The sequence below is a fragment of the Solea solea genome, chromosome 2 (assembly GCF_958295425.1).
Source record: "Solea solea chromosome 2, fSolSol10.1, whole genome shotgun sequence".
Taxonomy (NCBI): Eukaryota; Metazoa; Chordata; class Actinopteri; order Pleuronectiformes; family Soleidae; genus Solea; species Solea solea.
Genome location: NC_081135.1, coordinates 3,080,499 through 3,105,340, shown reverse-complemented (window position 1 = coordinate 3,105,340; position 24,842 = coordinate 3,080,499). Strand labels below are relative to the sequence as shown.

General features: G+C 45.3%; 3 protein-coding genes and 1 long non-coding RNA gene across 5 annotated transcripts in view; 2 read left to right on the top strand and 2 right to left on the bottom strand.

Moving 5' to 3' along the window:
- Nucleotides 1-222: 222 nt before the first annotated feature.
- On the bottom strand, nt 223-3,873 carry si:ch211-246m6.4 (transcription factor 15). Its single transcript, XM_058622513.1, has 2 exons — nt 2,697-3,873; nt 223-1,729 (listed from the first exon to the last, which is right to left on the bottom strand). Exons 1-2 carry the CDS (start codon nt 3,411-3,413, stop codon nt 1,694-1,696), a joined length of 753 nt encoding a protein of 250 aa, XP_058478496.1. The 5' UTR covers nt 3,414-3,873; the 3' UTR covers nt 223-1,693.
- Nucleotides 3,874-5,795: 1,922 nt separating this feature from the next.
- Nucleotides 5,796-24,842, bottom strand: part of si:ch211-246m6.5 (von Willebrand factor D and EGF domain-containing protein) — a 23,012-nt gene continuing 3,965 nt past the window's right edge. The window contains exons 5-33 of the mRNA XM_058620729.1: nt 24,587-24,822; nt 22,963-23,055; nt 22,739-22,880; nt 21,452-21,669; nt 20,574-20,647; nt 20,199-20,475; nt 19,842-20,044; nt 18,763-19,673; nt 18,543-18,679; nt 18,307-18,468; nt 18,121-18,225; nt 17,349-17,463; nt 15,382-15,641; nt 14,915-15,134; nt 14,697-14,834; nt 12,015-12,482; nt 11,767-11,937; nt 10,909-11,288; nt 10,142-10,640; nt 9,791-9,886; nt 9,577-9,672; nt 9,395-9,490; nt 8,819-8,914; nt 8,610-8,705; nt 8,430-8,525; nt 8,151-8,246; nt 7,131-7,226; nt 6,746-6,843; nt 5,796-6,417 (exon numbers count right to left, since the gene is read on the bottom strand). Of these exons, the coding sequence (XP_058476712.1) occupies nt 6,397-6,417; nt 6,746-6,843; nt 7,131-7,226; nt 8,151-8,246; nt 8,430-8,525; nt 8,610-8,705; nt 8,819-8,914; nt 9,395-9,490; nt 9,577-9,672; nt 9,791-9,886; nt 10,142-10,640; nt 10,909-11,288; nt 11,767-11,937; nt 12,015-12,482; nt 14,697-14,834; nt 14,915-15,134; nt 15,382-15,641; nt 17,349-17,463; nt 18,121-18,225; nt 18,307-18,468; nt 18,543-18,679; nt 18,763-19,673; nt 19,842-20,044; nt 20,199-20,475; nt 20,574-20,647; nt 21,452-21,669; nt 22,739-22,880; nt 22,963-23,055; nt 24,587-24,822 (5,696 nt within the window). The 3' untranslated portion in view covers nt 5,796-6,396. The remainder of the gene's footprint in view (nt 6,418-6,745; nt 6,844-7,130; nt 7,227-8,150; nt 8,247-8,429; nt 8,526-8,609; nt 8,706-8,818; nt 8,915-9,394; nt 9,491-9,576; nt 9,673-9,790; nt 9,887-10,141; nt 10,641-10,908; nt 11,289-11,766; nt 11,938-12,014; nt 12,483-14,696; nt 14,835-14,914; nt 15,135-15,381; nt 15,642-17,348; nt 17,464-18,120; nt 18,226-18,306; nt 18,469-18,542; nt 18,680-18,762; nt 19,674-19,841; nt 20,045-20,198; nt 20,476-20,573; nt 20,648-21,451; nt 21,670-22,738; nt 22,881-22,962; nt 23,056-24,586; nt 24,823-24,842) is intronic.
- LOC131448373 (uncharacterized) lies at nt 7,173-17,398 on the top strand. Of its 2 annotated transcripts, none has more exons than XR_009234190.1 (3): nt 7,173-7,419; nt 16,326-16,452; nt 17,317-17,398. It is a non-coding gene; the product is annotated as an uncharacterized LOC131448373 (long non-coding RNA). The 2 variants fall into 2 exon arrangements; XR_009234192.1 differs by lacking the exon at nt 7,173-7,419 and adding an exon at nt 8,683-8,760.
- Nucleotides 17,415-24,842, top strand: part of kynu (kynureninase) — a 21,197-nt gene continuing 13,769 nt past the window's right edge. The window contains exon 1 of the mRNA XM_058620751.1: nt 17,415-17,498. The gene's annotated coding sequence lies outside the window, so the exon portion shown is untranslated. The remainder of the gene's footprint in view (nt 17,499-24,842) is intronic.

The following is a 24,842-nucleotide window of genomic DNA, read 5'->3' as shown; positions in this document are numbered from 1 at the left end:
TGACAGTAACAACCCTCGTTCTTTCCATCCTCCACACATCCAGTACACCACATTTTGAGTCTAATAATTGTAATATGTAAACCTTTTCTCAGGGAAATGTAAGGATATGACTCTATTTTGATTTACATCTGAAGAGAAGACTCATTCACTGTTGCGTTGGACATCTATACAATTGGAAAAGTAGTCATTTATGATTTGTGCACAGTAAAACAAAGGGGACACTTCGTTTTCGTTTTTATTGTACAAAAATACATTTGTTTTTCAAGCAGCTTCTCAGTATCTGTGATGTGCAAAGTACAATTGTCAGGTATTCAAGTACATTTTACACAGTCGTGTATATGTTACACATTCGATTTAGAGGTAGGCCTTCGTATCTGTGACAGCTTTGAGGTAGTGTGCAACATTTTCTCACTTGATAGTTCCTCAGCCATATTTGCTGTGTAATTCATGTCACGGGATCTAGTGATTCTTAAAGTGATTTTATATTTCTTTCAATTTTGCAAACTCAAGTGCAGAAGGAAGCCTATACTGCACGCTGACCAATCAGTGGCCGGCAGTGTGTTGATGTCACATTGTCAACTGTGCTACATTCATGTACTCACAAGACGTTCACTTTGTGTCTCAAAAGTAAAATAGAGATTGTGCAATAATGCAAAAGTAAACATTTCACCACACTGCAACAAAAAAAAGATATGTATTTTTTTGAATGTGCCATTTGCTCATGAACCGTTTTGACAGGAAAAGAAAATCAAGTGTAAATCACATTAATGATGTTAATTAATGTTCTGACAGCTGCTGTTACTGTGATCACTAAACACTGAACAATGAGAGTTAATCATTTCTGCCAAGTATATTATTAAAAATCCAGGAGTCTGGTTTTTGCAAAGGGCAGATAAAATGGCTTCCGATCACTAATTCATTTAAGTCTGAGTAAATGACAATCAAGGACATCAATGATGGCCAGTGGGCCACCATGTGGCTCCTTCTGCCATATATGATATGTATATGATTGCTCGTATCACTCATACTCTCAATTTACATAAAATTTGAAATATTTGTCTGTATTTAAAGTTTAAAGTACCTTTGCTTTTTAGTGACGTTTTACAAAATGTCCCTGTGGACAAAGACAAATTTGTTGTAGTGGCAGTTGCCAAAGAAAAGTGCAAAAAGAAAAAAACCCAAGTTGATCTGACACTGATCCCTGAGATGTGACGTGAAAAGCCAGTGATGTGTCAGTGAAGCTGCAGGTCACTAAATGCCTCCTTTTTAAACTTGCAATGTTTCAGAAAGCACTCGGAGGCAACGTTGACTCAACTGACAGCAACCGCTGCGGGAGCTGCTCTTCAGTTTCCCTCATGTGACTGAATGCGACACAGCTTTTGGGTGGTGGTGGTGGTGGTGAGGGGGGGGGGGGGGGTTTGTACTATCTGTGGGACCAAAATATCCCCCCCCATGTCAGGTGCAGCTTTACACACCGGCTCAGGTTACAGCTCAACCAAAACACAGAGTGAACAGAAAGTGCTTTTCAGTGTTAGTTCTATATCTGGTTTTGTAGTCTAATCCAAAAATAAATATATTAATATATATATAATATGTACAGATTCCTACAGGTTGTGTTTTTTTTTTAACATCACATGTTTACATGTAAACAACGTGGAGGTGGACGCCTCTTCTGTCCCGGAGGCTGTTTGCTTCACACAGCAGCCGAGTGCTTCCCTCCATCTCTGAGCTGTGGAGTCAAAGAGACACTGTTTTAACACATGTGAACGCACCATGACCTGCATATTAAAATGCAACATTAACTCTCATTTAACTCATTTAAGATATTAACCAGCTACACACATTTACCCTTCTTTTTTTTTCCCACAAATTACAGATTATCTAAGAAAGATGTAAAAAAAAACAAAAAACTTTATCATTATCTAATTTTTAGAAATTAGAACATTTTAGAAATTCATTTCTGAAGACATAATGACATAAAAAGTAGAATATGAAAGAGGTTCTATTTTTACTGCAGTGTCCTACCCAGCAGGACATACTGTAAATACTTCTAATCCCACTGCTTGTGTATATAGGATTAAAATGAAGCATTGACATGGGAACAGTTGCCAGTGTTGTGTATTAGTATTTGCACTATTCTTTTAGTAGGTCGATGTGACTTTCATAGAGCAAACATATCCCTTTTATAAAGTTGTTTTTGTTTTGTAAACAGTGTATTTTATTGTTCTGTGGACGCCACACGAGCTCAATCCTCAACACAAATCTGTCAAATTGAACAGATTCAACAAAGTAACTGGTTATATTCAGTGTAATGCATCACTGTGTTAAAACAACATATTAATAACTGATACTACTCTAAATTTAACATATAATCCAGTCTGCAACTGCGTTTAAAGCACGTTCCTCTTTCACTTGAAGGCGCCACAGCATGTTTTCATTGTGTGTTGTCAATCACCGGAGAAACAGGTGCCACTCAGTGAATCCAACTCATCCGAGGATATAACATCAACGCCTCGACTTATATTAGTGCCAACAGAACAGATGGAGTGACTTTGGAACCGATATAAATACCTTTATGGTCGTGCGTAAAAGTGCGTAATAGTGCGTAAAAGTCAAACACCCGGGCCTGTGTGGTGCAGGGCAGTCTCCTGCATGGCTGCGCGTTTGTTTTCCAACATTTACAAACATTTACTCACCAGTTTCCTCTGGTTGCTGAGGCAGAAAGTGCAGATAGGCCGCAGGGAAGGCGCGCTGAGCGCGGCGGGGCCGTGAAGGATGCTCTCGTAACGGAGGCAAGGCTGTCCGTCACGGCAGTCGTCCCCCAGTAGCAGCACGTTAGCCAGGTGGGAGATGTAGCTGGAGGCCAGACGCAGCGTCTCTATCTTGGAGAGCTTCCTGTCCGCGGGCTCTGTGGGAATGAGCGTGCGCAGCGCAGTGAAGGCCGTGTTCACGCTGTGCGTCCTGTCCCGCTCCCGCGCGTTCGCCGCCTGCCTCTGCTTGTTCACCCCGGAGCCGCCGCCTCTTCCCCCTCCACTGCTGCTACGTCTCCGCCTTCTCCTCCGTCTCCCGGCACCGGGACATGAACAACCACCGACCGCTCCGTCCTTCCCCGCAGCCTCCCCCGGCTCCCTGCGCGGGCTGTAGCCGCCGGTGGAGCTGTCGGTGCTGCTGTCCATGTCGTCCAGGTCGGAGGTGAAGCTGTCTTGGTTGCGCTCGCTGCCTGTGGACTTCATCCTGGCTTCGCTCTGGTCTGTCTGGAGCTGCTGGGTCCGTGCGCACTGGCGGCGGCTGCCCATCACTTTATCCTGAGGGTGAAAATAGCACCCGGGGCCGAGCAGGTGCCGCCGATCCGGTGACCGAGGGGGCTTGAGCCGCCCGGCCCCCGGTGGATCGGCATACCACTTGTAATGCATGACGGCTGCTTTCTAGGTCGCCAGAGCGCTGCAGAAGAGAGCAGACAGGTGGAGCCTAAGAGGGCACCTGTTGTGGTCTCACTGAGAGGACACATAATTAGTCTCGACCGATATGGTGCTTTTCCTCTGGGCCGATAACCGGGTGATATTTCGACCAGAAGACCAGAAGAAAAGTGTGATGTTGACATGAAAGATTTAGGAAAATAGATGGCAATTAATATAGTTTGTGTTAGTTTATGTAACTATAACTTTACCAGAGGAGGCTTAAGTACTCACATACATGCAAATACTTAAATAAGTAGGATTACTAATTTAACTAAACTAATTTAACCATACTTTACTTTATATAAGTATGAAAGTACAGGTCTTGAAAGTAAGTACTTGGCAAAATCGAGTTATATATCAACAGATATGATAATATTCTTTGTATATTAACATCCTGCAGTACTGACAGTTTTCCTTCTCTGATTCTGTTCCAAAGTTCTTCATCTCTTACATGTTTTATGTCACGGTTCAAAGCTCCAATCATCCAGTCTTGATGTTGAAAAGACAAAGAAAAATAGATAATAGATTTATTCTTACTTTTCACCTTAGTATAAGAACCAAACTTTAAATTAAAGTAGGCTACAGCCATAAATGAGCATTTACTGTAATACAACACTATGCAACTTAATTAAAGTTCAATAATAATGCAGTTAAAAACACTTTATCCATAGTGTTTCTTACATAAATATCACTTATTTTATAATGATCACAGACTCTGAAAAATGTGGCTTTTTCTATAACTTCACTGCAAATGTGCCCTGATGAAAATCCAGAGGGATGAATGTATTCAGTTCTGTTCAGGAAGGACAACACTGAATTCTACATTGGATACAAGACAATAAGAGAAAATCCTTGAACTGCACAGAGTGAAAACACCAAAATGACATCTTTCCCAATGAAACTCTTTGATTAAGTATCAGGAAACTCAGGAAATTGAAATCTGCTACTTTGATGATGAACGTGACAGAGGAGGAGCACAGCTCTGAGCTCGTGTTGACAGAACAGTCCAGGTGTGTCCAACTCGTCGCGTCCTATTCTGTGTGTGATGGACACACACACACACACACACACGCATAAACACACCACCTCCCCTCCTTCTCCACGTTGCCCAGTGCCATCTTTGGGAGTGGATATAAATATCTGAACGGACGATGCCTTCCTTGTGAGTGCTGCTGCAAAAACCTTCAACACGGCTAGTCCGCTTCATTTCCGCTCACCTTTATTTTTAAATTTCATTTTTAATTCGGTTCTAAACACCAATCTCACCCTTTTTGTACAGTTGCTGAAATGTATTTATTTTTTTATGATATATGTGATGTTTTCTCTAGTGCCAGCAGAGGGCAGTACATCCATTTCTCCTGCAAAAATATTGAGACCAAGTCCTTTTTCCAGAACCGAAGCTATGTTGTAATTATTGAGGTTTAGGAGGCCTAAGTAAGTGTGGAAAAACATGTACAGCAGATAAACGTGCTAAATAATCACACAGGAGGACAGACCTGTCGCTCCTGCTGCGCTCTAACAAACTGCACCTTCGTTCTAATCTGTGGATACAAGTCAAACGGCTCTTTTGTTTTGGGTCTGCTGGAGGCAGGAGTCACTGGTCCTAATTGGTGCGGAGCTAATGTGACCTCGTTAATCCTTTAATCCTCATTTCCTCCTGTTGTCCTGACTCACTGGCTGTGAACTGGTCTGTCCCCTGGAGCTGCACATCAAAGACGAAACAAAAAATAGTACAAATAACATAATAAATGATTCACTTTTGGGTGATTTCTCCATCTACTCCCAATCTAGACTCTGGAAGTCCTCAGTTCTGTGAACAGAAGGAATTATGGGTACAAGGAGACAGATGTAACACGTCAAACCATGCGAAAAGGTAAGCTCGAAACATGTGCTCACTGTCATGTGTTTTTAGTTAAAGTGATTCATTCTCGGGTTTGAATCCTTAACCACGTGAGGTTTGTAAAGGACACACACAAGTGCACAAAAGTCTTGATTGATGGCCGCACGTGTGTCCCATCACTTACTGTTGCACTCTGTATTTGGGGGTCAGGTCTTGGGTAAGTTTAGAGTCAATGGGGGTATTGTAAAAACTACATTTTATATGTATAGCACTTTGCAAATGTGAAATATAACACAAAACAAAGGTGAAATGACATTTGGGCTCAGGTTGGGAAACAAACTTGTCAAAGTCTTCACACTTTCTAAACTAAAAACGTGTGTACTAGGATTTTTTGTTAGTTTTCCAACTTTTATAATGTGTTTAGTCAACATATAATGTGTCCAAAGACCAAAGATATAAACATTCAACTCAGCAGGAAAAACACTGGGCGCTAAAAATGACTTCCACCACCTTCTCAGGATTCTTTATTTTATTTTTTTCTTACAAAACAGCCAGTAAACAACGCTTTGAATAAGAAATAAACAGATTATACAGTGATTAAAAGTAAATATATACACAACAAGAAATATGCAACAGTTATCAAACAAAACAAACAACCAAGTAAATAAATAAATACTCGTACAGAGGTTTGGGTTTGGAGTTTAGAACCTGAAAAAAATGGTCTTTTAGTATTTGCAGAGCACAAAGACCAACATTAAAGATTTAACTCTTAGAAATCGAAGCCTTGTCTCAGATTATTTACCTGTAAAATCCTGGAGATGCAGGACAAACACATTCAAAGACAAGTTCTGCTTTTAGTTTTATCGTTTTTTGGTTTTTTTTGGTTGGTATCAATTTGCAAAAACCCCAGATTAGACCCCATATGCAGCTCACATTAGGAGTGACACTATATTCTGCGTTAGGCGTCTTCTCTTGGTTGTAATCCAGTGGAGACAGAATCCAGACACGCTGGATGTTTCTTTATATTGACGACGTCAGGTCACCTGAAGGATTTAAAGACGCCGATCAGACTCCAGACACGCGGACTCACCGTGGATCTCAACCGTGGGCTATAGGCAGCTGAAAGAAAAGCAGCATAGAGGATTATGAGAAATGATGAGACGAGGCTTCAACCTGATAGACAAAGACAACCTCCTGCAGGGAAAGAGTAAGTTTAGAAAAGAATAAATAAACACATTTTATATGAACGCACAGGGAAGAGGAATGTTTGCACTGAACAAAAGAAAGTGTACGTTGAATTTTTTGCAGCTTTGTTCATCGTCATCTGCAAGTGCTCAGTTCATGGAACTGGACGCATTTTCACATGTTTCCAGTTTTCTGATCGTCTGACTCGCACGTGTGAATCCCAGACTGTTCGAAACTATATCCCTTTATATTCCCGCCTTACCCTCCTGGAGCAAAGAGAACCCGAGTATCCGCTCCGGCAGGCGCAGACGTTTGGTCGGACACACCGGCTGCCGTACAGACACCTCTGTTCACAGTGAGCTGGAGGAATCGCAGAGAAATCACGGTCATTATAGTAGAGGCGTAATACAGGCGTTAAAGTCACAAGTCTGTAAATAGACTCTCAGAGCAAGCAAGACCCAGATCACGCTTATTTCAGTTCTCCATCTAATGAGCAAATTACAATGATATACAAGCACTTTCTCAATTCTCAGCTCCCACATTAAGCTGGTCACAGTAACGACTGACTGGTTCACGGCTGATCTTTGTGCTTTTTTTTTTTTTCCTTTACGTGCAGATGTGTCTGGATGTTGCGTTGCAATACTCACGGATCTGGCACAACATGCCCTGCCACCCCGGGGTGCAGTGGCAGGTGTTGGGGCCCACGCACTCCCCGCCGTTCACGCACTTCTGCAGACAGCTGGCTGCAGGAAAGGGAAACACAAACAGCCGAGCGTCAGGACGGCACGTGACTTCAGTGTGGCGTCTGAATCTAAAAGACACTCTCTTGTATGCGTGTGCTGCCTGTGGGCGTGGTCACGTCAGAACCAGCAGATGATTGGGAGATGAGATGCAGGTGTGGACACTCGGATCACGTGATGAGCGTCAGGTGTTGAGGTGAGAACTGAAGCTGCAGATCATGGTTATCTGTGGATATTTAGATCTTGGATTTTGTTGTTATTTTGTTTTTAGGGGGTTGTAACCTCAGTGGACTATCGCCGACAAGTCTCAAGGTCAGTCCCATAAAACAAACGCAGACATTAGGACGTATGGTTCCCATATGTTTGGCACCTTTGTGCTCACAACCCTGCAGGAGTTTGGTGAGTTTCAGTGCTGACACATTCAGTTGATCATTTTGTGTTGTTAGGATGTCCTGCTTGTTTCTTGTCTTTTATGTCACTGTGTCTTTTGGTTTTGTGATGGACATAGAAACATTATGATAGGATTTATGATCTTATTCTCAAAGAAAACCCTTCAGAAATCAATGCTTTTATTTGTATAAAATGTCTGTTCATCGACACATGAAGAAATCAGCGGAATGAGCTCCGAGAACTAAGTAGAGAACGTTTAAGCTTGTCCTTTTAGTCTGATTTTGTTTTTCTCAGGTTGTTTTTGATCCAGCGTGTTCATATACGACTGATGTGGTCTATAAAGGCAAAATTGAAATTGAAATGATTAAAAATGGCCAAAAAACAGCCATAGGCTCTCCATAGGCTCTCAAGGCTTAATGAGAGATTAGCTATTCAATTCCTGGCACGGTCAGGCTCCTAATCTGTTATTTCTAACTGATAAATTGGGCAGAAAGTCAGTCTGAAGCACTTGGGTGTTCACGTTGGCGTCGGACTTACGTTTATCGCATCTCTTCCCTCGCCAACCTGACGGACAATCGCACACGTCTGGACCGACACATCTGCCGCCGTTGATGCACATGGGCTCGCACACGCCTGGAGAGAGAGAGAGAGAGGGATTATTTAAAGCCTTTACAGGAAAGTTAATGCTGCAAATGTGTAACAGACATGTGGAGGAGAGTGAAGTGTGGGATGGGAATGAAGGGAGGAAAAGAAAGAAGTAACAGAGAGATGGAAAAAGGAGAGAAACGATGAGAATGAAGGTACACAAACACGTACTTTTCTCACATCGTCTCCCAGTGTAGCCCTGCGGACACGAGCAGACGCTGTTCCTCATGCAGACGCCGCCGTTCTTACAGGGAGGACTGCACACAGCTGCAGGGGACAGAGGAACATGAATAATGAATAATACATAAGTCAGTGTTTTAGTGGGAGAAGCACAGGTGTTACTGTCCTCACCGTTCTGACACTGTGCTCCGTAGAAACCGTGAGGACACTCGCACGCGTCGGGCCGGACACACACACCACCGTTCAGACACACGGGAGAGCAGAGAGCTGGAGGAGAGAGAGAGAGAGAGAGAGAGAGAGAGAGAGCATCAGCACTTTAGTGGTCAGTACACACACACACACACACACACACACACACACACACACACACACACACTCACCACTTTGACAGGAGGGGCCGGTCCAGCCTGGCGGACACATGCACTCGTCTGGAGACACACACTGGCCTCCATTGTGACAGTGGCGGTTACACACCACTACAATAAATGGGGGAAAAACAGTATTTATCACACGAACGTCGGCAAGAACGATACAAACATGAGGAATTAAGTGAAAATAAAATGATTTTCTTTATCATAATCTTAAAAAAACAGTCTCTGAAAGCTGAGAAGTTGCACGTCAAAGCCAACGTTGGTTATTACGGTAATTTCACCTGGACACAGTTTCCATTTTTCGGCCTGTTTTTGCACATTGAGACACTACAGTGTTCTTTTAAGTAAAAATACACAATTTTAACATGCAGTAAATTTTTAAATAACTTCCAGATGTTGAAATTTTATGGTTAAAATAAACAAAAACAAAAAAAAAATCCAGACGGAAGTTTTGAGGCTTAGGTGTTAAAGGGATAAAGATAATAAATAAAAAAATATTGTATATTTATTTATATTTGTAAGTACTCTGCAACTACTTGTCATTGAATATAAATGGACAGAGAATTACAGTGGCTGCAAACTCACTGGTTTCACACCGAGGTCCGACGAAGCCGTAAGGACACGAGCAGGTGTGCCGTCCCACGCAGGTGCCTCCATTTTCACACGGCGAGCTGCACAGAGCTGCAGAGACGGATGTTAGGGTAACTTCTGTCGTTTATACTCACTCGACTATAAGCAGTAACGTTTGTACAAACAACAAGACTCACCTTCCTGGCACGTGTCTCCGTGGAAACCCGTCAGACACTGACACACACCCGGAGCCACGCAAACACCGCCATTTATGCACTCCGGCTCACAGATTGCTGAGACGGTAAAGCAGATTTAAAAGCAGTTTAAAAATGTTTAAAAATGTAAAAATCCTTCAGTTATTAGGAAGGATTAATGTGGGGATTAATTAAACACAGGGATTAATGTGTTTACCCTTGAGGCAGTCAGATCCGGCGTAGCCTGGTTTGCACCGGCACGTGTTGGGTGCGGCGCACATCATGTTCCTACCGCACACATGCCTGCAAACGGCTGCAAACACACACACACACACACACACCAGTTTTAATGGCAATGTTGCAGTTAAAGGTCCAGTGTGTAAGAATCTGTGACATTTAATTGCAGATTGTGCATCAGTGAACTATGGTGGCCTTCATGTACCAAAAAGAATCATGGAAGCTTTCCTTTCTGTAGAAACTTGATGACACGTTATGGAGGCGAATAGAGCACTTACAAAAGGTAACAAGGTAACAAGAAAGATGCTCTAGGCTCTTTGTGTTGTTCTACCTCGACAAGCTACTCCATCCCCGGTGTATCCGACGGGACACCTCCCACAGCCGAAGCCGCCGTCCGCGGCCGGTTCACACTGGACGCCAGGGAAGCACGGCAGGTCAGCGCAGGTTGTCGCACGTGTCCCAGTTGTCGCAGCAAGCGTCCTAACTCCCGGCTGGACAGAGGTCGCTCTGTGCATCACAGAGCTGTAGATGGTCCTGCCCGGCGTCGTGAAGGTCAACGCCGGGATCATCCGCATCATCTCTGGGCCTTCGGAGAAAGCCTCGGACTCGTCGCCGTCCGCGGAGAACTCAAACTCAGACAGGGAGTGGGACAGAGCGGTGAGGGCCGCTGTGAGCGGCAGCACCGGTCTCGGGGGAGTCCAGGGTTTGGCCTTGGTGGAGGCCCAGTGGTGCAGTTCATGCTTGGTTGTTAGTTTGGCCTGCGTCGTGTCACGAGTGAGAGAGAGGCGAGGAGCAGGAGGAGTCACCTTCACAGACGTGGCACTGTAGATCTGTGTTGTGATAGATTGCAGGCGAAAAGATTATTGAAGGAAGAAAGTATGGTGAGCGGATGTATATCAAGACAGTTTGCCATTACCCACTACCCGCAATCGAATGACAAACCGATTCTCGTATGGCACGAGGAAGGACGACTTACCCCTACTGGTGACGTCTGTGTACTACTGCTGTCATGGCACTTAATCGTATTGTGAATCTCGAGGCTTCACCGGGGTTATGTCTCGGTCCATTTCATATACAACGCAGAAATGTTACACTCACCTGGGAGACTGTCACACGAGGGACGACCTCTCTGGAGGCAGCGATGCTTGTCGTCGCCGCGTACGTCCTGGCTTCTGCTCTTTGGCGTGTGATGTGAGTGTTTGGCCTGGAGAGTGCGGGGCTCCCTGGCGTCCTTGTAACGTCTCTGTAAGCAGTGACCGCCTCTCTCCGGCCGGTGCCACCCCCGCGGCCCGAGGCAGGACCCGGGTGCGGTGGTGCGTGGTGTTGGCTCGGTCTGGGAGCCACCAGCGTGGACAGGTGTTTGATGCCGTGTCTGCCGGGCAGGTTGGGCAGGTGGAGCTGGGAGACTTTGCTGCCACTGGCGTGAGGGGATCGACTGATCGTGCCTGCTGTGCGCTGCTGAGGGAGGTGGTTGGATGCTGCGAAAAAATAGGTTGCATCAAATATGTGTTCTTTCCATGACTCTGGGCTATTCCTATTTTCCTTGATTGCAGCTAATTGCTAATTTAAATGTTACCTGAAGTGATTATTGCATCTAGGCAGTCTCTAACCGGTTACACTGGTTTATCAGTTTCAATTAAAAAAAGTATTTCTTTCTATCCAGGACAGTTTAAGCAGGAGCACAGAAAGTCAACAAGAACATGGTATGAAATTCATAATACAAGCTTTTATTTTGGTTAACTGTTCCAGTTGTTCCCAGAGACGAGGTCAGGACCCAAGAGCTAATCAGTGGGTCAGCAAGTCAATTTAAAACCTATGATTTAACAGAAATATCAGTAAAAAAAAAAATCTGACACGTTATATTATGCACAAATTTGCACTTGTCAGCGGATTAACCAGTCTTAAGATCGTCCGTATGTTTACTGCTGCACAAAACTGCACAATTCAATCCCATACCTGCCTTGGCGTTCCTCGTGCACACCCGTCCGTTGCCGTACAGACCCGGCGGGCAGCGGCCACAGACGTAGCCGACATGCGGGGGCCTGCGGTTGATGCACTGCACCCCGGGGAAGCAGGGTCTGCTGGCACACGTGGCCGAAATGCTGACCGCCGAGGACTGAGCCGATCCTGGGATGCATAAAGAATCCTTGTCATCAGTCTAATTTTAAATAAACTTGTATGTGTGAAGAGTTCGTTGGACTTACCTGAGGCCGATCTTCCGTTCCCTGGAGGTTGAGCGACAGTTGGCGTCTTAACGTCAGTGTTTTGTGGCTGCTCTGGCTTGACTATAGAGGTTTTAACAGTGTATGTGTTGTTCCTGAATGAGTGGCGGTCATTTTCTTGGTTTGGTTTCAAAACATCTGTCTTTGTTTGAGAGCCACTCGATGTAATAGTCGCAGTGCTTTTGTTTGATTCCGCCTGACCAGGGATTGGATTCAGGCGACTTCCTGGAGTCTGTCTCCAAGTTGTGGTCATTGCTTGTGATCTTCCTGGGTCAAATCTTGGAATAGTCCTCCCCACCCCGGCCCTCGTCTGTGTGGAGCTAGCGCTTGAGGTCTTCCGGAGAGTGTCTGTCTTTATTTTGGGAGGTTGCTGCGGCGGAACATGTGGTTCCTTGTAGACGGTCGTACGAGGAGCAGATGTTGGAGCGATGGCGGCCTGCCTGGCGACTGCTGCAGAGAGACAGACGCAGCGTTAGGATTTGCCATGTAATGCCTTTATCAGATGCTCTTATTTTTATCTGGAATTGCCTCCTCGTTCATTTCCGAGATCACACACGTCGCAGTGAACCAAAGGCAGCAAAGAGGCGAAGGACTGGAGATGACATTACAGCCTGTGTGAAGTAAAAAAAACATTTAAGGGTCAAAATGTTGCTTTATTGAGACGTCGAGCGAGAGCTGAGACTCTGGAATGAGCTTGTGTAAAGTTCTCAATGAGGCGTGATCACTGTAAACGCATTTTTTTTTTAAGCCACAGGCCGAGCAGCAACACTTACGACAGTCCACAGACGCGGCAGCGGGTCAAACCAACGTGGGAACCTGCGGCGCAAGCACTGTACAAGGCGGGAAACACCATCATGAACGCCTGAGAGTCTTCTGAAATGATTATAGCAAAGGCTGCCCTGTGTTCTATTTGTTTTACATATTTAATATCTTCAAGTTTCCACCGTTGCATCACCTTATAAATCATGTTTTAAATCCATAAAACAACAACAAATGTTGAACTGAAGCTTGACCTGAATGCTTAAAAAAACATTTCCCTCAAGTTGTCAGACCTCGTACCGCCTACAATAGAAAACTAAAACAATTGTTTATCCTGCTGACGGACACAAGCAAGTGAGAAGATGACCTTCTTCACATAGTGATAAATCAGTTCATCGTACTCGCTCTCAGATTTGTCCGATTTAAAATGATTAGAAGTCCACTTGTGCATTTTGACGACAGCGTTGACTTAAACGGAGACATTTCCAGATTTAAAGACTTCATAACGTGAGGTGCCTGTGTGGACATGGAGAGTTGTGTGCGTGAATAAGGACGTCGTGAACTGAGTTGAACCGCAGTCCCTCAGATCAGAAGGCTGAGGAGGAGAAAGCAGTAAAACTGAGGGGAAAAGCAGTGTCCTCATGACGCTCCATAAAAATAACAAAGTAAACGTCACTGACAGTGATTTATATGCTGTCTGTTCTGCTGTGCTGCCAATCGTTCCATTAAGGACAATAATGTCTAACGATGCTCGCTGAGGTTGGGTTTGTTCCCACTCCTCCTCCCGACGCGTATCAATGCCAGATTTTGCGGCGCTTTGATTATTCACAAAAGGACAAACGACGCCATGACAAGAGAGAGCCACAAACACAACTGACATCTGAAGACAATCACCACAGGCTGTACAATTCATTCATGTCCTCATCGTCGACCACTTTATCCTCCACATGAGGGTCCTGGGGGCCGCTGGTGTCAATCCCACCCTGGTACAGTACAATTTTGTTTTTGAGGGCCTGAACATACCCCAAAAATCACGGATTTCTGCGACCGCATCAATCCCGGTGGAAATGTACGCGTGAAAGTCGTTTGGTAAAAAAATTGTGGGAAATTGGAAGTGGGCGGGGCTAAAAACGGACACGAATAACTAAAGAAGAGACTTGTTTTGGATAAATGCATGAAACTTACTGAAGTAGTAGATGACTTCTATATCCTACATGTTCGTCAGGTTGCTGATGAAAAAAATAAGTTTTATTTCCGGCTAAAATATAGATTATTCCAGGGTAAATACATGTTTATAAATAAGAGTGAGTGAATATACTGTGTAAATACAATCAGAATCTCTTGAAGTAGATGCACACGAGGAAGTGAATCCAGTCAATTCACAGACTGTATATCAATGTGTACAATTATGACCGTTTAAGGAAAACAACAGTTGCAGCGGTTGTTTAAATGCATCCGTTGCGGTGCTACGTGAGCTCTTTTGGATGTCGGCAGCCGTATCAGGTGCCATCGGACATCTGCTTTCCATTCGGAAAGAAGGAACCGAGTCCCTGCAGAGTGTTTTCTCGAAGGCTGCTTCAGCGGTTGCTTCAAATGTGCGTTCACATTTTGTGGATTTAGCTCGTTGTGCTTTTTATATCCATGATTTACCAAAAACAACATGTTTCATACAAGTAATCATATCATTTTGGAACCAAGAGGTGCTTGTACATGACAGCGCACACTCGAATTCTATCCAGATGTAGGAATAGAAGTTATTTCATCATATTTGTCTTAAATAGTTATTTTGATAAAAGAAAGAACAACAACCCAGAAACATAGTTCTAATCAAACAGTAATGCAATAGCAAATGTAAAGAGATGACTGATTACACTTAACTTAACACGATGAGTGAGTTTAAATTACCTGCGCACTTTGTCCCATTTCCCATCATGCCTCTGGGGCAGGGGCCACATCTGTAGGAGCCAAAGCTATTGAAGCACAGGACTCCAGGGAAACAGGGCTTTGTTTCACACTCGTTGACGTCTTCCAAGCACGTTTTGCCTGCCAAAGAAAACGCACACAGGGAATCAGTCGTGCAAATCAAATAACCCGGCGTCCAGAGGACTTTCACCGACTCTCACCCCTCAGCCCTGCCGCACACTCGCATCGGTACCCGCTGGCCGCGTTGACGCACTTCCCGACTGCGCACGGAGCAGAGGAACACTCGTCAACGTCCTCGTCGCAGAGCTTCCCCTGCTTCGCCTCGGGACACACGCACAGGTATCTACCACTGCCGGCGGGGACGTTGACATCCGGCACGCACGTGCCACCATTTTGACATCCACATGGCACCACGTTGACCTGTGACATCACCAGAAAAGAAGTGCTGATTTGTCATCTGAAATACACACAATCTAAGTAATGACAGTTTAGGTGCATATTATTTAAAAAAAAACAAAGCTTTTTTGTATTTGTGTGTATATTTGTGCATAAAAGGAAGCTTTAATTTATGTGGATTTCCTTCCTTTTCACCATTTTATCATCTTTAAAGCAACTTTTATATAAATTCTATGCAGCTGCTGAAGACTTCCTCCTCCTCCAGCTCTACCTCCACAGTGATGGTGCTCTGGGCGTTGCACTCGTCCGACAGCGTGAAGCGGATCGAGTAGCTCCTCTCTTCTGGAAGCGCCGGGACCCGCCAGATGAGGAGGCCGGCGGGGGAGAGAACGGCCCCGCTCGGACCCTCCTCCAGCTGGAAGAGAAGCGCCGAGCCCTCGGGATCTGATGCAGCAAACTGGAAGACAAAGTTCTCTCCAGCGAACGTCTGCAGGTCACTCTGAGGACGGTGGAAGTCTGGTGGCTGGTTGACTGCCAGAGGGGGAAAGAGAGATTTGTTTAACACAACTTAAACACAAAGACATCCACATTCGTTCTCTCTTTCTTATCACCCGGCACATCTCCAACGACAAGTGTTTGTGTTTGAAAGACAGGATTTGCTTCCTGTCCTGACATAAACCCTTTCAGAATCTCACTTTGGCAGAAACATTCCCTCGGCTGTGCGTGGAGGAGTCATCATAAACACACATGTCCACGGGAGAGAGCGGTTTCCATCTCGAGATCTAAAACTGCTCCAGTCACGCTTCTGCCACAGATGTTTAATTGAGAGTGAGTGTAATCCGAGGGGTTTCCTTTCACACCATAATGGCAAAAACAACACAAAGAGGATCACTCGCTAAAGTAATGAAATCATTATGGTTTGTGAATTCCAACAGTCACTGAGGAGAAAGCCAAAAGTCACATGAAGCTGTGCGAGAATTCTGCGATCCTACATAAATATCAACTTTCATTATAATGCGCAAGGGGGAAGCAATTATAAACGTCTAAAACCGAAGTTGTAAGGCTGAACACGAGATGAAATCTAAATAAAGTAAATATCTTATTTACTGCTGTTACAGCCTCACTGTCACAGCTAAGTTGTGGTGAAGAGTGATTGTCAGTGTATGTCTGAGAAATCAACCAGTTTCTTCTCTCCCCCCACCACTTTTCTCTTAGAGTGGATAAATGACAGGCCAGGACACGCTGGGGAAACTCAAACCTCCGCTCCCTTGATCCGCTAATGGAGACAAACTGAAGTGAGGAGGGACGGTGTGACCACAGTGACAGGCTGCACACACACACGGTAAGAAAAATGCCCCGTTGTTGGTCAACATTAGTAGACGATACCTACGATCTCTTCACGCCAAACTGGGGAATCAATTTATATACTCCTGCAACGGTTATTGAAAAACTTGAGTTAAATTACACATTAAACAGCTCGATATTATGACCGCTATCACAGATCTAGATAGCGGTTTATGTCAGAGTCCTTCTTCTTCTTCTTTTTTTGTGTCGTATAAGCTTCTGCTTCGAAAGCCTGTTTTGGTTTATTTGACCATAGAGACACTGTGGCACCAGATGGTAACGTCCATAAAGCCAGACCCTTGACTAAAGGCTTATTCTAATGCTACGTTTACAATTATACACACTGGACCCTTTAATGAAAGGGTCCAGCATATACCCCAGCATAAAGATGCTGGGGTATTGTTAAAATACCAAAAAAGTGTTTCAAAGAGTTGGAAAAATACTATGAGCAGACTGCAAAAGAGGATTTATGTATATATACATATATATATATGTACAGTATATGTATATACATATACATATATGTACATATATCAATATATGTATATATATACACTGTTTTTATGTTGTGTAACAGCTCATTGTTAATTTAACACCACTGTTTCCTCCACGCATTTATTTTCTTTTAAACTTTTATGCCAAATTTCCTTTCCTTTTTTTATATATATATATATGTATGTGTATATATATATATATATATATATCTATATATATATATATATATATATATATATCTATATATATACACACCCAGATAAAAAAAAGTCTTAGGGTATAAAGTTTAAGACCAAAATGTTGATTGGGTGGAAGATTATTTGTGGTTACATCGACGACGGCAATGAAAATGTTGTTTTCCTTTCAGTCGATGAGAGACCGACAGCGGTCGTTTGGTACCTTGGTTCACAGACCAGGTGAATTTGGACTTGGCCGGGTCACAGAGCAGACAGGGGCTGCTGGGATTAGAGTCTCCCTCTGCAAAACACATCCCGTCGACGTTGCACGTCCGCTCCTGGCCAACAGAAACACAGCAGAGCGGACAGAGAGGTTTGTTTGTGTGCTCATATTTTACAGTGTTGTTTTTTAAATGTTGACATGTTAACATTACATGAAATTACAACATTATAAAAAAAAAAAAAACTTTCCAAACTGTGTGCTTTCCATTTGCGGTCGCCTTTGCCAGGTAAGGAACAGGAAATCAGCTCTATATACACATCATCTGCTACATCTCTACTCGCGCTAATTCAATTTGTTCCTGCTTTGGCAAACACATGCAACCGTCTCTGTGTTTGCAGCTGTGGGAGCGGATGTGTGTGTTGGTGACGTTTTTTTTATTTCCATTAATGTCTGTGCAAGTTTTTAATCAGCTCGCTCCATGTTGAGAGGACGGGAGAAGCACTCTGTGTCTGGTTTAGTCGCTCTGCCCGGCGACAGACCCTGCGCCCCACGCAGAGCGTATAAAACACTTCACCACGCTGTTCCACAGAACACCCACTGCCTTGTAAATCTGTTTCCCATATTCAAATAAACAAACACTGACAGATCCAAGTTTTTCCCTTACAGTATCATGAATGTAGGATATTTTTTCCCTGGCTTTCAATCCTTATTTTTATCATTTAACTCAGCACATGACATTGATTCCAATACACTGTGGTGAAGATGAAGTTACCTTTAACTTACAGAGTCCTGAGCGTGAAGCCTCGCAGACCTGGCAAACGCCGTCATAGATTGTCAGCACCTTGGCCTGGCTGTACTGGGAGCCGTCGTTGGTCACCTGTTAGAAAAAGGACGTTACGGGGGAACTCGGAGAAAAACAGTCACCGACCGTCGCATGCGGGTGAATGAGAGAAAGCACCTTAATCTCCCAGCGTGCGTACGGTTTGTCATCCATCATGAAATCCTCTGAATTGACCGCCGCGTTGCTCAAAGACGGCACGGCACAGTCTAACGCCTTGGAGTTGAGGAAAGTGGCCTTTGTCCGCTGTTTTTCCCCGGCGACCCAAACTCCGTTCATGTGCTGTGGAGGCAGATCAGTGCAATTTATAACACCATAAAAACACAAACAAACACCATCACTAGCATCATTCTCACCTTCAGTCTGGTGGCATGACAGCTGAGATCAGCGGAGTCGACGAAGCCGAGCCCAAAGACTCGGACGCTGCGACAATCGAAAGCTCGGATGTCACATAATCCACTGTTTTCCAAATCTGTTAGCTCCACGGGCTGACCTGTAAAAGGATAAACACATAGTTATTCTTATTATCAGAGAACATACGGGAAGATCGGCAGAAAAAGGGGTTTATACACTCACTGATGGTGAGACTGCAGTCATAGAAGCTGTAGCTCGGATAGCACTGACAGCCCCATTCTGTGCATTCTCCATTTCCATTGCAAAAGTTGGGACAGCGCAGCGCCGTCACCACTTCCCCAGCCGCTCCTGGCGCAGCTGCCACCTCCGATGCTCTCTGGGTCCGGTTTTCCAGCAACTTCCTCTCACACTCGTTCTCCAGATAGGGCAGCAAAGCCTCCTCCCAGCCCAGATCGTCTTTGAGCTGCAGGTCCAGGATGCACAGGTCCACTGCCTCGTCCAGGCGGCGTCCCAGCAGGCCCCGGCACACTGTTCCGACAGTGGAGTTTGCCAAAGCCATCTGGCACACTTCCAGAGCCTTGGCCGAGGTCAGGCCACTCGGCGTGGGCCACTGAGGCTGCACCTCTGGCCGCGCCTCCGCCAGGTGATCCTCTGGGAAAAAGTACGCCAAATTCTCCAAATCAGCCTGATTGAGGCTTTGAGCGGCAAAGACAGGATGGAAATCAAAAGACACCTGTCTCCTCTGCCTGCTAACAGAAAGCAGATGATCCTCCCCGAGCTCACTGTCTAGAGCAAGGTCGCTGTCACTGTTTTGCTTGTTCTCATGGTGAAACTGAAGGTGCTTCCTCTCCAGAAGGTGACTGTTGAAGGCAGACATATCCAGGATGCCTTCCTCTCCTTCTCTACTCTTGATGTATTCCACCGTTGTGTCTATGGAGGGGAAGACGGACGTGTAATCCACGTTATCGTAAGCTATGCAGTTGGCGTGAGCGGAAGGGTTGTACAGGTTCCGTATCTCTCGGCCAGCGTGATGAGAGTGACCGTATCCTCTCTGGCACTGACAGAACGGCCTCCTGAACTCTTGCGGTGTTCCACGAGACGTCTTGTCGAATAAGCTCTCCCCTGGAGAGATCCTAACACGAGCAATACAAGGAAAAAACACAGAGGAAGTCCTTTTAGACTCACTTCACTTTGTGGTTGTCAAATAACGGGTCTGAAAGAAGACCTTAGACTTTAAAGAATCATCAGCAATTCAGACAAATGAGGTTCTAACAAAGCAAAGTACTTGTCTTTAGACTGACCTCCATTCCTGTATGAAGTGATGCACGTCATCAGGGCCATAAGCGTGACCATCGGAGCTGCGGAAGTCATTGTTGCCGTTGCGGTCAAAGGTGCCACAGAGGCCTTTTGTGTTACCGTAGTCGATGCTGGGTGCCCGCACAGACAGGCTCATCCCCCAGTCGCCCACATCGGCCCTAACAAAGGCCCCGGAGGGAAAGATCAACTACAAGAGGAGAGTCACATCCAGCACCTCATTAACACGACCTTCTCCAACGTCAATCATTGTCATGATGTGCAGCATTCAACAATCTTTCCTAGGAAGCAGAGTGCATCCAGAAAAAGTTTTTGAACCAGTGTCAAAATGTTCGGATACCTACGGTGACCTTCTTCCCCTGGTGGGACTCCAGAACCCGGACACGGCTGCCCTCCTCTTCACCGAGGTTCCTCAGTGTAAGCTGTGGTCGTGTCTCCTGCGGTTGGCCGTTGCACATGTCAAAGACGGCGACCTCGTTGCCCTCGCGCACTGCGACGCCACAGTTGCATGCGACGGCGTAGTGCCGGCTGCCGCAGTCCCACTGGCGAGAGTGGACCTGGAACTCCCTGACCAGGCTCTGGTAGAGGACGAAGGTGCCTGTCTGGTGGTTCTCATAACGTCTGCATTAGCAAAGGACATATATGTGGTGTTTCACCATAAATCATCAACTTATGAACACAAATGATCACTTAACAAGCGGTAAGGACGGGGGAATTACCTGCCGTCAAGTGTAATGATATGTGGGTCAGTCAGAGAGTAGCAAATGGAAGTGGGAATGTCTTGCGCTGTGACCTGTGGACAGGCAGAGGTCAGAGAAACAAAGATTAGGGAGGCCCCCACCCTCTGACCCCCCCTTAACCTTGGGCTTTGATGTTTTCACTACAAACAGATTCCCATCTGTTCTGTGGATCCGTCAGAGACGCGCTGTCTGGAGGCCTGACATCATGTCTTACATAACGTAATAGCTAATGACCACTTTACTCTACACACTCCCCCCTCCAACTTAATAAAGCACAGTATAAGTGTGTGTGTATATGTACACAGTGTGGCAGAGAGACCTGTTATCACAACAGACCTTTTAATAATCTCTAATTAAAGTCATATGTAGATAATTATGTCGCTCTGCTGTTATTCTTCATTTAGTTCTGATGTCCAAGCTCCTTAAAGACTTCCACAAGAAAGCCAAAGACGCATCTGTGCCCCATGCAGTTTGCAAATTACATTTAACAGCATCTTCAGTGACAGTTTCTTGAACATGACCAAAAATCCCCAAAAGCTCCTCAAACCCCACAGAGCTTTGATGCTTGAAATTCCTTCCAGGAACCCCTAGAAGTCTCTCAGGGATGACGGGGCAGTCTCCTGGACTACTCATTAATACTGATCCGAGAGCTCTTAAAGGTCCTTCACATAACCCTTCAAGAATGGCTTGAACCTTTTTTATGAACCCTTGGAAGGCAAAGATCCTTAGATGATCTGCTGAATCCTCTGAAGAGCCACAAATACCATTTATCTCACAACCTCTGGAATCTCTATTGGACTACACTGTTTTAAAATTTGAGGGCCGCGCAGACGAGTGGTGTTTCCACTTCGACTCACTTTAAGGGACACTGGGACGTAGCTCCTCCAGAGCCGCGGAGCACCAGGTCCGGGCAGAGCGGCGATCGTGCTCGGGCGGTTCCCGTCGCGCGTGAAGTCTGTGACAGCGGCGACAAAGAATGCCGCGTGACCGCAGCTGCCGTTGCCACAGGCGCTGGCCTGGAGCTCCACCTGGCAGGCGGACAGCACCACGTTTGAGGCCTCGTGTCCAAGACTGTCTGTGAATGTCAACACAGTGGTTAAGCTATAGTGTTAATGGACGGCACACAGCTGCCTAGAAGACTGTAATAACGTCTCCCTGTGATGATGTGCAGGACAAGTTGGAGCACAACAGGAGAAAAACCCCAAGCAGGAAAAAGCAGATTAATGTCAACAGCAGCGAGGAAAAGAGGGTGAGGATGGCAACGTGACCCTCTAATCATCTTTAAGTCCCTTTTTGTAGAGCATCAGGACCTCAATCTGTGGACAAAATTTATGTTTATGTTCAAATGCTATGTGCTGAAGCGGAGAAAAATAAAAACAAAGCAATTAGAGGCCACTGTTTTGCTTTGATTGCAGTCGCTGACACTTTAAATATGGCTTTTCTTGTAGAACCCATTTGTCAAGTTAAGCCTGCACGACACTAGAGGATTTTTCAAATCTGACTTGATTTTAAAAACGTGGGAGACCACAGACACAATGAACTTTGTAACAGATTTTTAACGTTTTAATCCCGAGAGAGAGCGCAGACTAGACGATCCACGACCACACACTTGGCGTTTAATCAAACGATTAGATTCCAGGGATTTTGGGATCTGACAGAAACTTGCGTGACTTCAGAATATAAACATACATGAAGGCGGTGCTGTCAATTAATAGCCGTTGTGTGTGTGCGATGTTTTGGTGCTGAGAAACGCAAAAAAACAACTGTGGACGAAGTCATGGCTGAGAAGAAGGAATCAACTTGGCTTGTACAAGTTACGGTTCTAAACAAAAGTACGAAGACTCTGATGCATCCGTCTGTTAACTAAAATCGTAAGGCGCCCATGATTGTCGGATGGGCCAGATTGGCACGGAAATCTGGCCAATTACCCTCGAGTATGGGGCAAGCTGTGAGAGTATTAAGATTGTTGCGTTTGGTCAGCCGCAGATGTTGCTGCAGGCATATATTATTCTGTTCCTCCACAACTTCCGATGGTTCCACTCAAACGGTCGACTTGTTATTATGTTCCTGTCGTTAGTTAAAGTTAGTTAAAACATAACTTTAACATAAGAAACATAAGAAATCTGCTTTGCTGTAGTTCTGACCTGGGTCATGGACGCTCAGAGCCAGTGGGACCCCACATTGGTGGCCTTGCTCAGAGTTGTAGCAGGGGACCGGCACCGTGCTGTGGACGGTCACCTTGTGCTCCTTTCCGTTCTCCGCTATCTGGAGCGAGTCTGGAGAAAACTGGAGAGGACAAAGCGAGGATTTGGTGAGTCTGGCTGGACACATTTCACCTCTGCGAGGTTCTGTCTTCTTTTCTGTTTACCTTCAGTCCAGCATAGAAGCTCTCGCTCTCTCTTGGGGTGGATCTGGAGCTGCTGCTTGAGTTGGCTCTGAACACCGACACGCTGCAAGAGAACTGTAAAGAAAGATAAAAGCATCGCATAGGAATTTTGTATCCATCTGTTCCTTAAGAAACAGAAACCTGTTGGACATAAGTCATCCCTGCTTGTAGTTTTATTCTTCGGCATCATTTAAAACTGGAAAATCCACTCATCACAGAACAAGATTGCAGAGCTTGAGTACACAAGCACTCTCCAGAATAAATTCCTGATGAGGAAACACTAACAGTGCACGGCTGACGCTGTATTTGCGATTCATCAAAACATTCGCCCGCGTCGCTCGCCTGTGCTGCAGAACCCCCTCTGATCTGCGCTTCTAACAACTGAAGATGACCTTTCAACCCAGCTCAGCGGCAATATCAACATGTGTTAAATAAAGACGGGGGCCCCCGCCCGCGAGCGAGCGAGCCTGGCCTACTGCAACGCGTTCCAGACACAACTAATGCAAGTCTGGTGTCCAAATATGGACAGCGCAGTGGTCCGCAGCTGCACGGGGGGCTAATATCAGGTTAAAAATCTAATACCTAAGTAGTTTTATGGTGAAAATGGGAGCTGTCAGCAGCCTCTGTGTTGCAGCTCTGTGGAAGTGAGTGATAGACGGAGTGTATTCATGACAATTGCTGGTAGACGTGTGCCGTTAGTCGACCTCAGTTGGCAGAAGATCAGTGAATGCATCGCTGCTGCTCGACTTGAGCTTGTTGCTGTCATTTCTCATTAACTGTCAGATTTTTTTTGTTATTTCTGCTGCACAGATTTAGATTATATGAGCACGGGGCGACTCTCCTGTATATTGTTCAGCGGCACAAGTTGACAGCGTGAGCATGTGCGCTTGAGGAATTCTTGTTTTCGGGGCCAAAATGCATGCGAATAGTGATTTAATCTGGATTAGAGGCCTCACACAGCTGCTCAAAGCTGCAGTTAAATAAAAAAAAAAAAGTTCTGATACGACAGAAAGTGTAGCTTTTAGATATAAACACATCGTTTCTGTTCACAAAGACCAAACAGAGGCAGAATAATAACACCAGCAACCCCACAAATCACTACAGTGCTAAAAATCAAGTGCGTCAAGAGCCAGTGGATCAAATAATTTGAATCCGCTCGTGTCTTCTGCTGTAAAAAAACCCAAAAAACCAGCTGATGCTCATCTGACTGCGGACATGCATGACTAATGTGCAGCTGTATGAGTGTTGAGTCATTGAGGACAGAGAAGAGAAAAAAAATCACTCTGAACAACTTCATTGTGTTATGTGTGTGTGTGTGTGTTATCTGTCCGTGTACAACAACTTCCCTAGAATTTAATGGGAAGATTGGAATGGAGGGAGTTTTAAATGAAAAGCAGGTGGATGGAGGATTTCCCAACCTGCGACTGATTAAACTTCCCGCAGTATTCCCCCTTGCCATTTCTTATCTGGATATGACAAACATTGTTTCTGTGTCTTTCCTCTGTGAGTTTAAACCCAAGCAAAAAAAAAAAGGTCAGTATATCCCCAACCCACTCCTCCCCTTCCCCTCCCTGTGAAACTTTCAGCACAGTCTATGTGGAATTACCGTTTCCCCGAGCCTGAAGTAAACGCCGTCCATCTCCACAAGTGAGAACGGCTTCAGTGTGGTCTCCTGTCTGATCTCAGCCTTCATGCTGTGGCCGATGTGTCTCGCCCAAACCACCTGGAAACCCAGCGGCTGGCTCCACGGCGGCGGCGGGACGAAGGAGCACCTCAGGTGGACGCTGTGGCCAATCAGCTCCGGGGTGATCGTCGGTCGGGAGGCCAGGGACGGCACGGCGGCTGAAAAATGGAGATTTTGC

Bases quoted from the DNA above. Each gene is read 5' to 3' on its own strand.
- si:ch211-246m6.4 (XM_058622513.1), bottom strand. From the start codon at position 3,413: ATGCATTACAAGTGGTATGCCGATCCACCGGGGGCCGGGCGGCTCAAG. The intron at 1,730-2,696 runs GTGAGTAAATGT...TTGACTCCACAG, and splicing joins TCAGCAACCAGAGGAAACTG to CTCAGAGATGGAGGGAAGCA.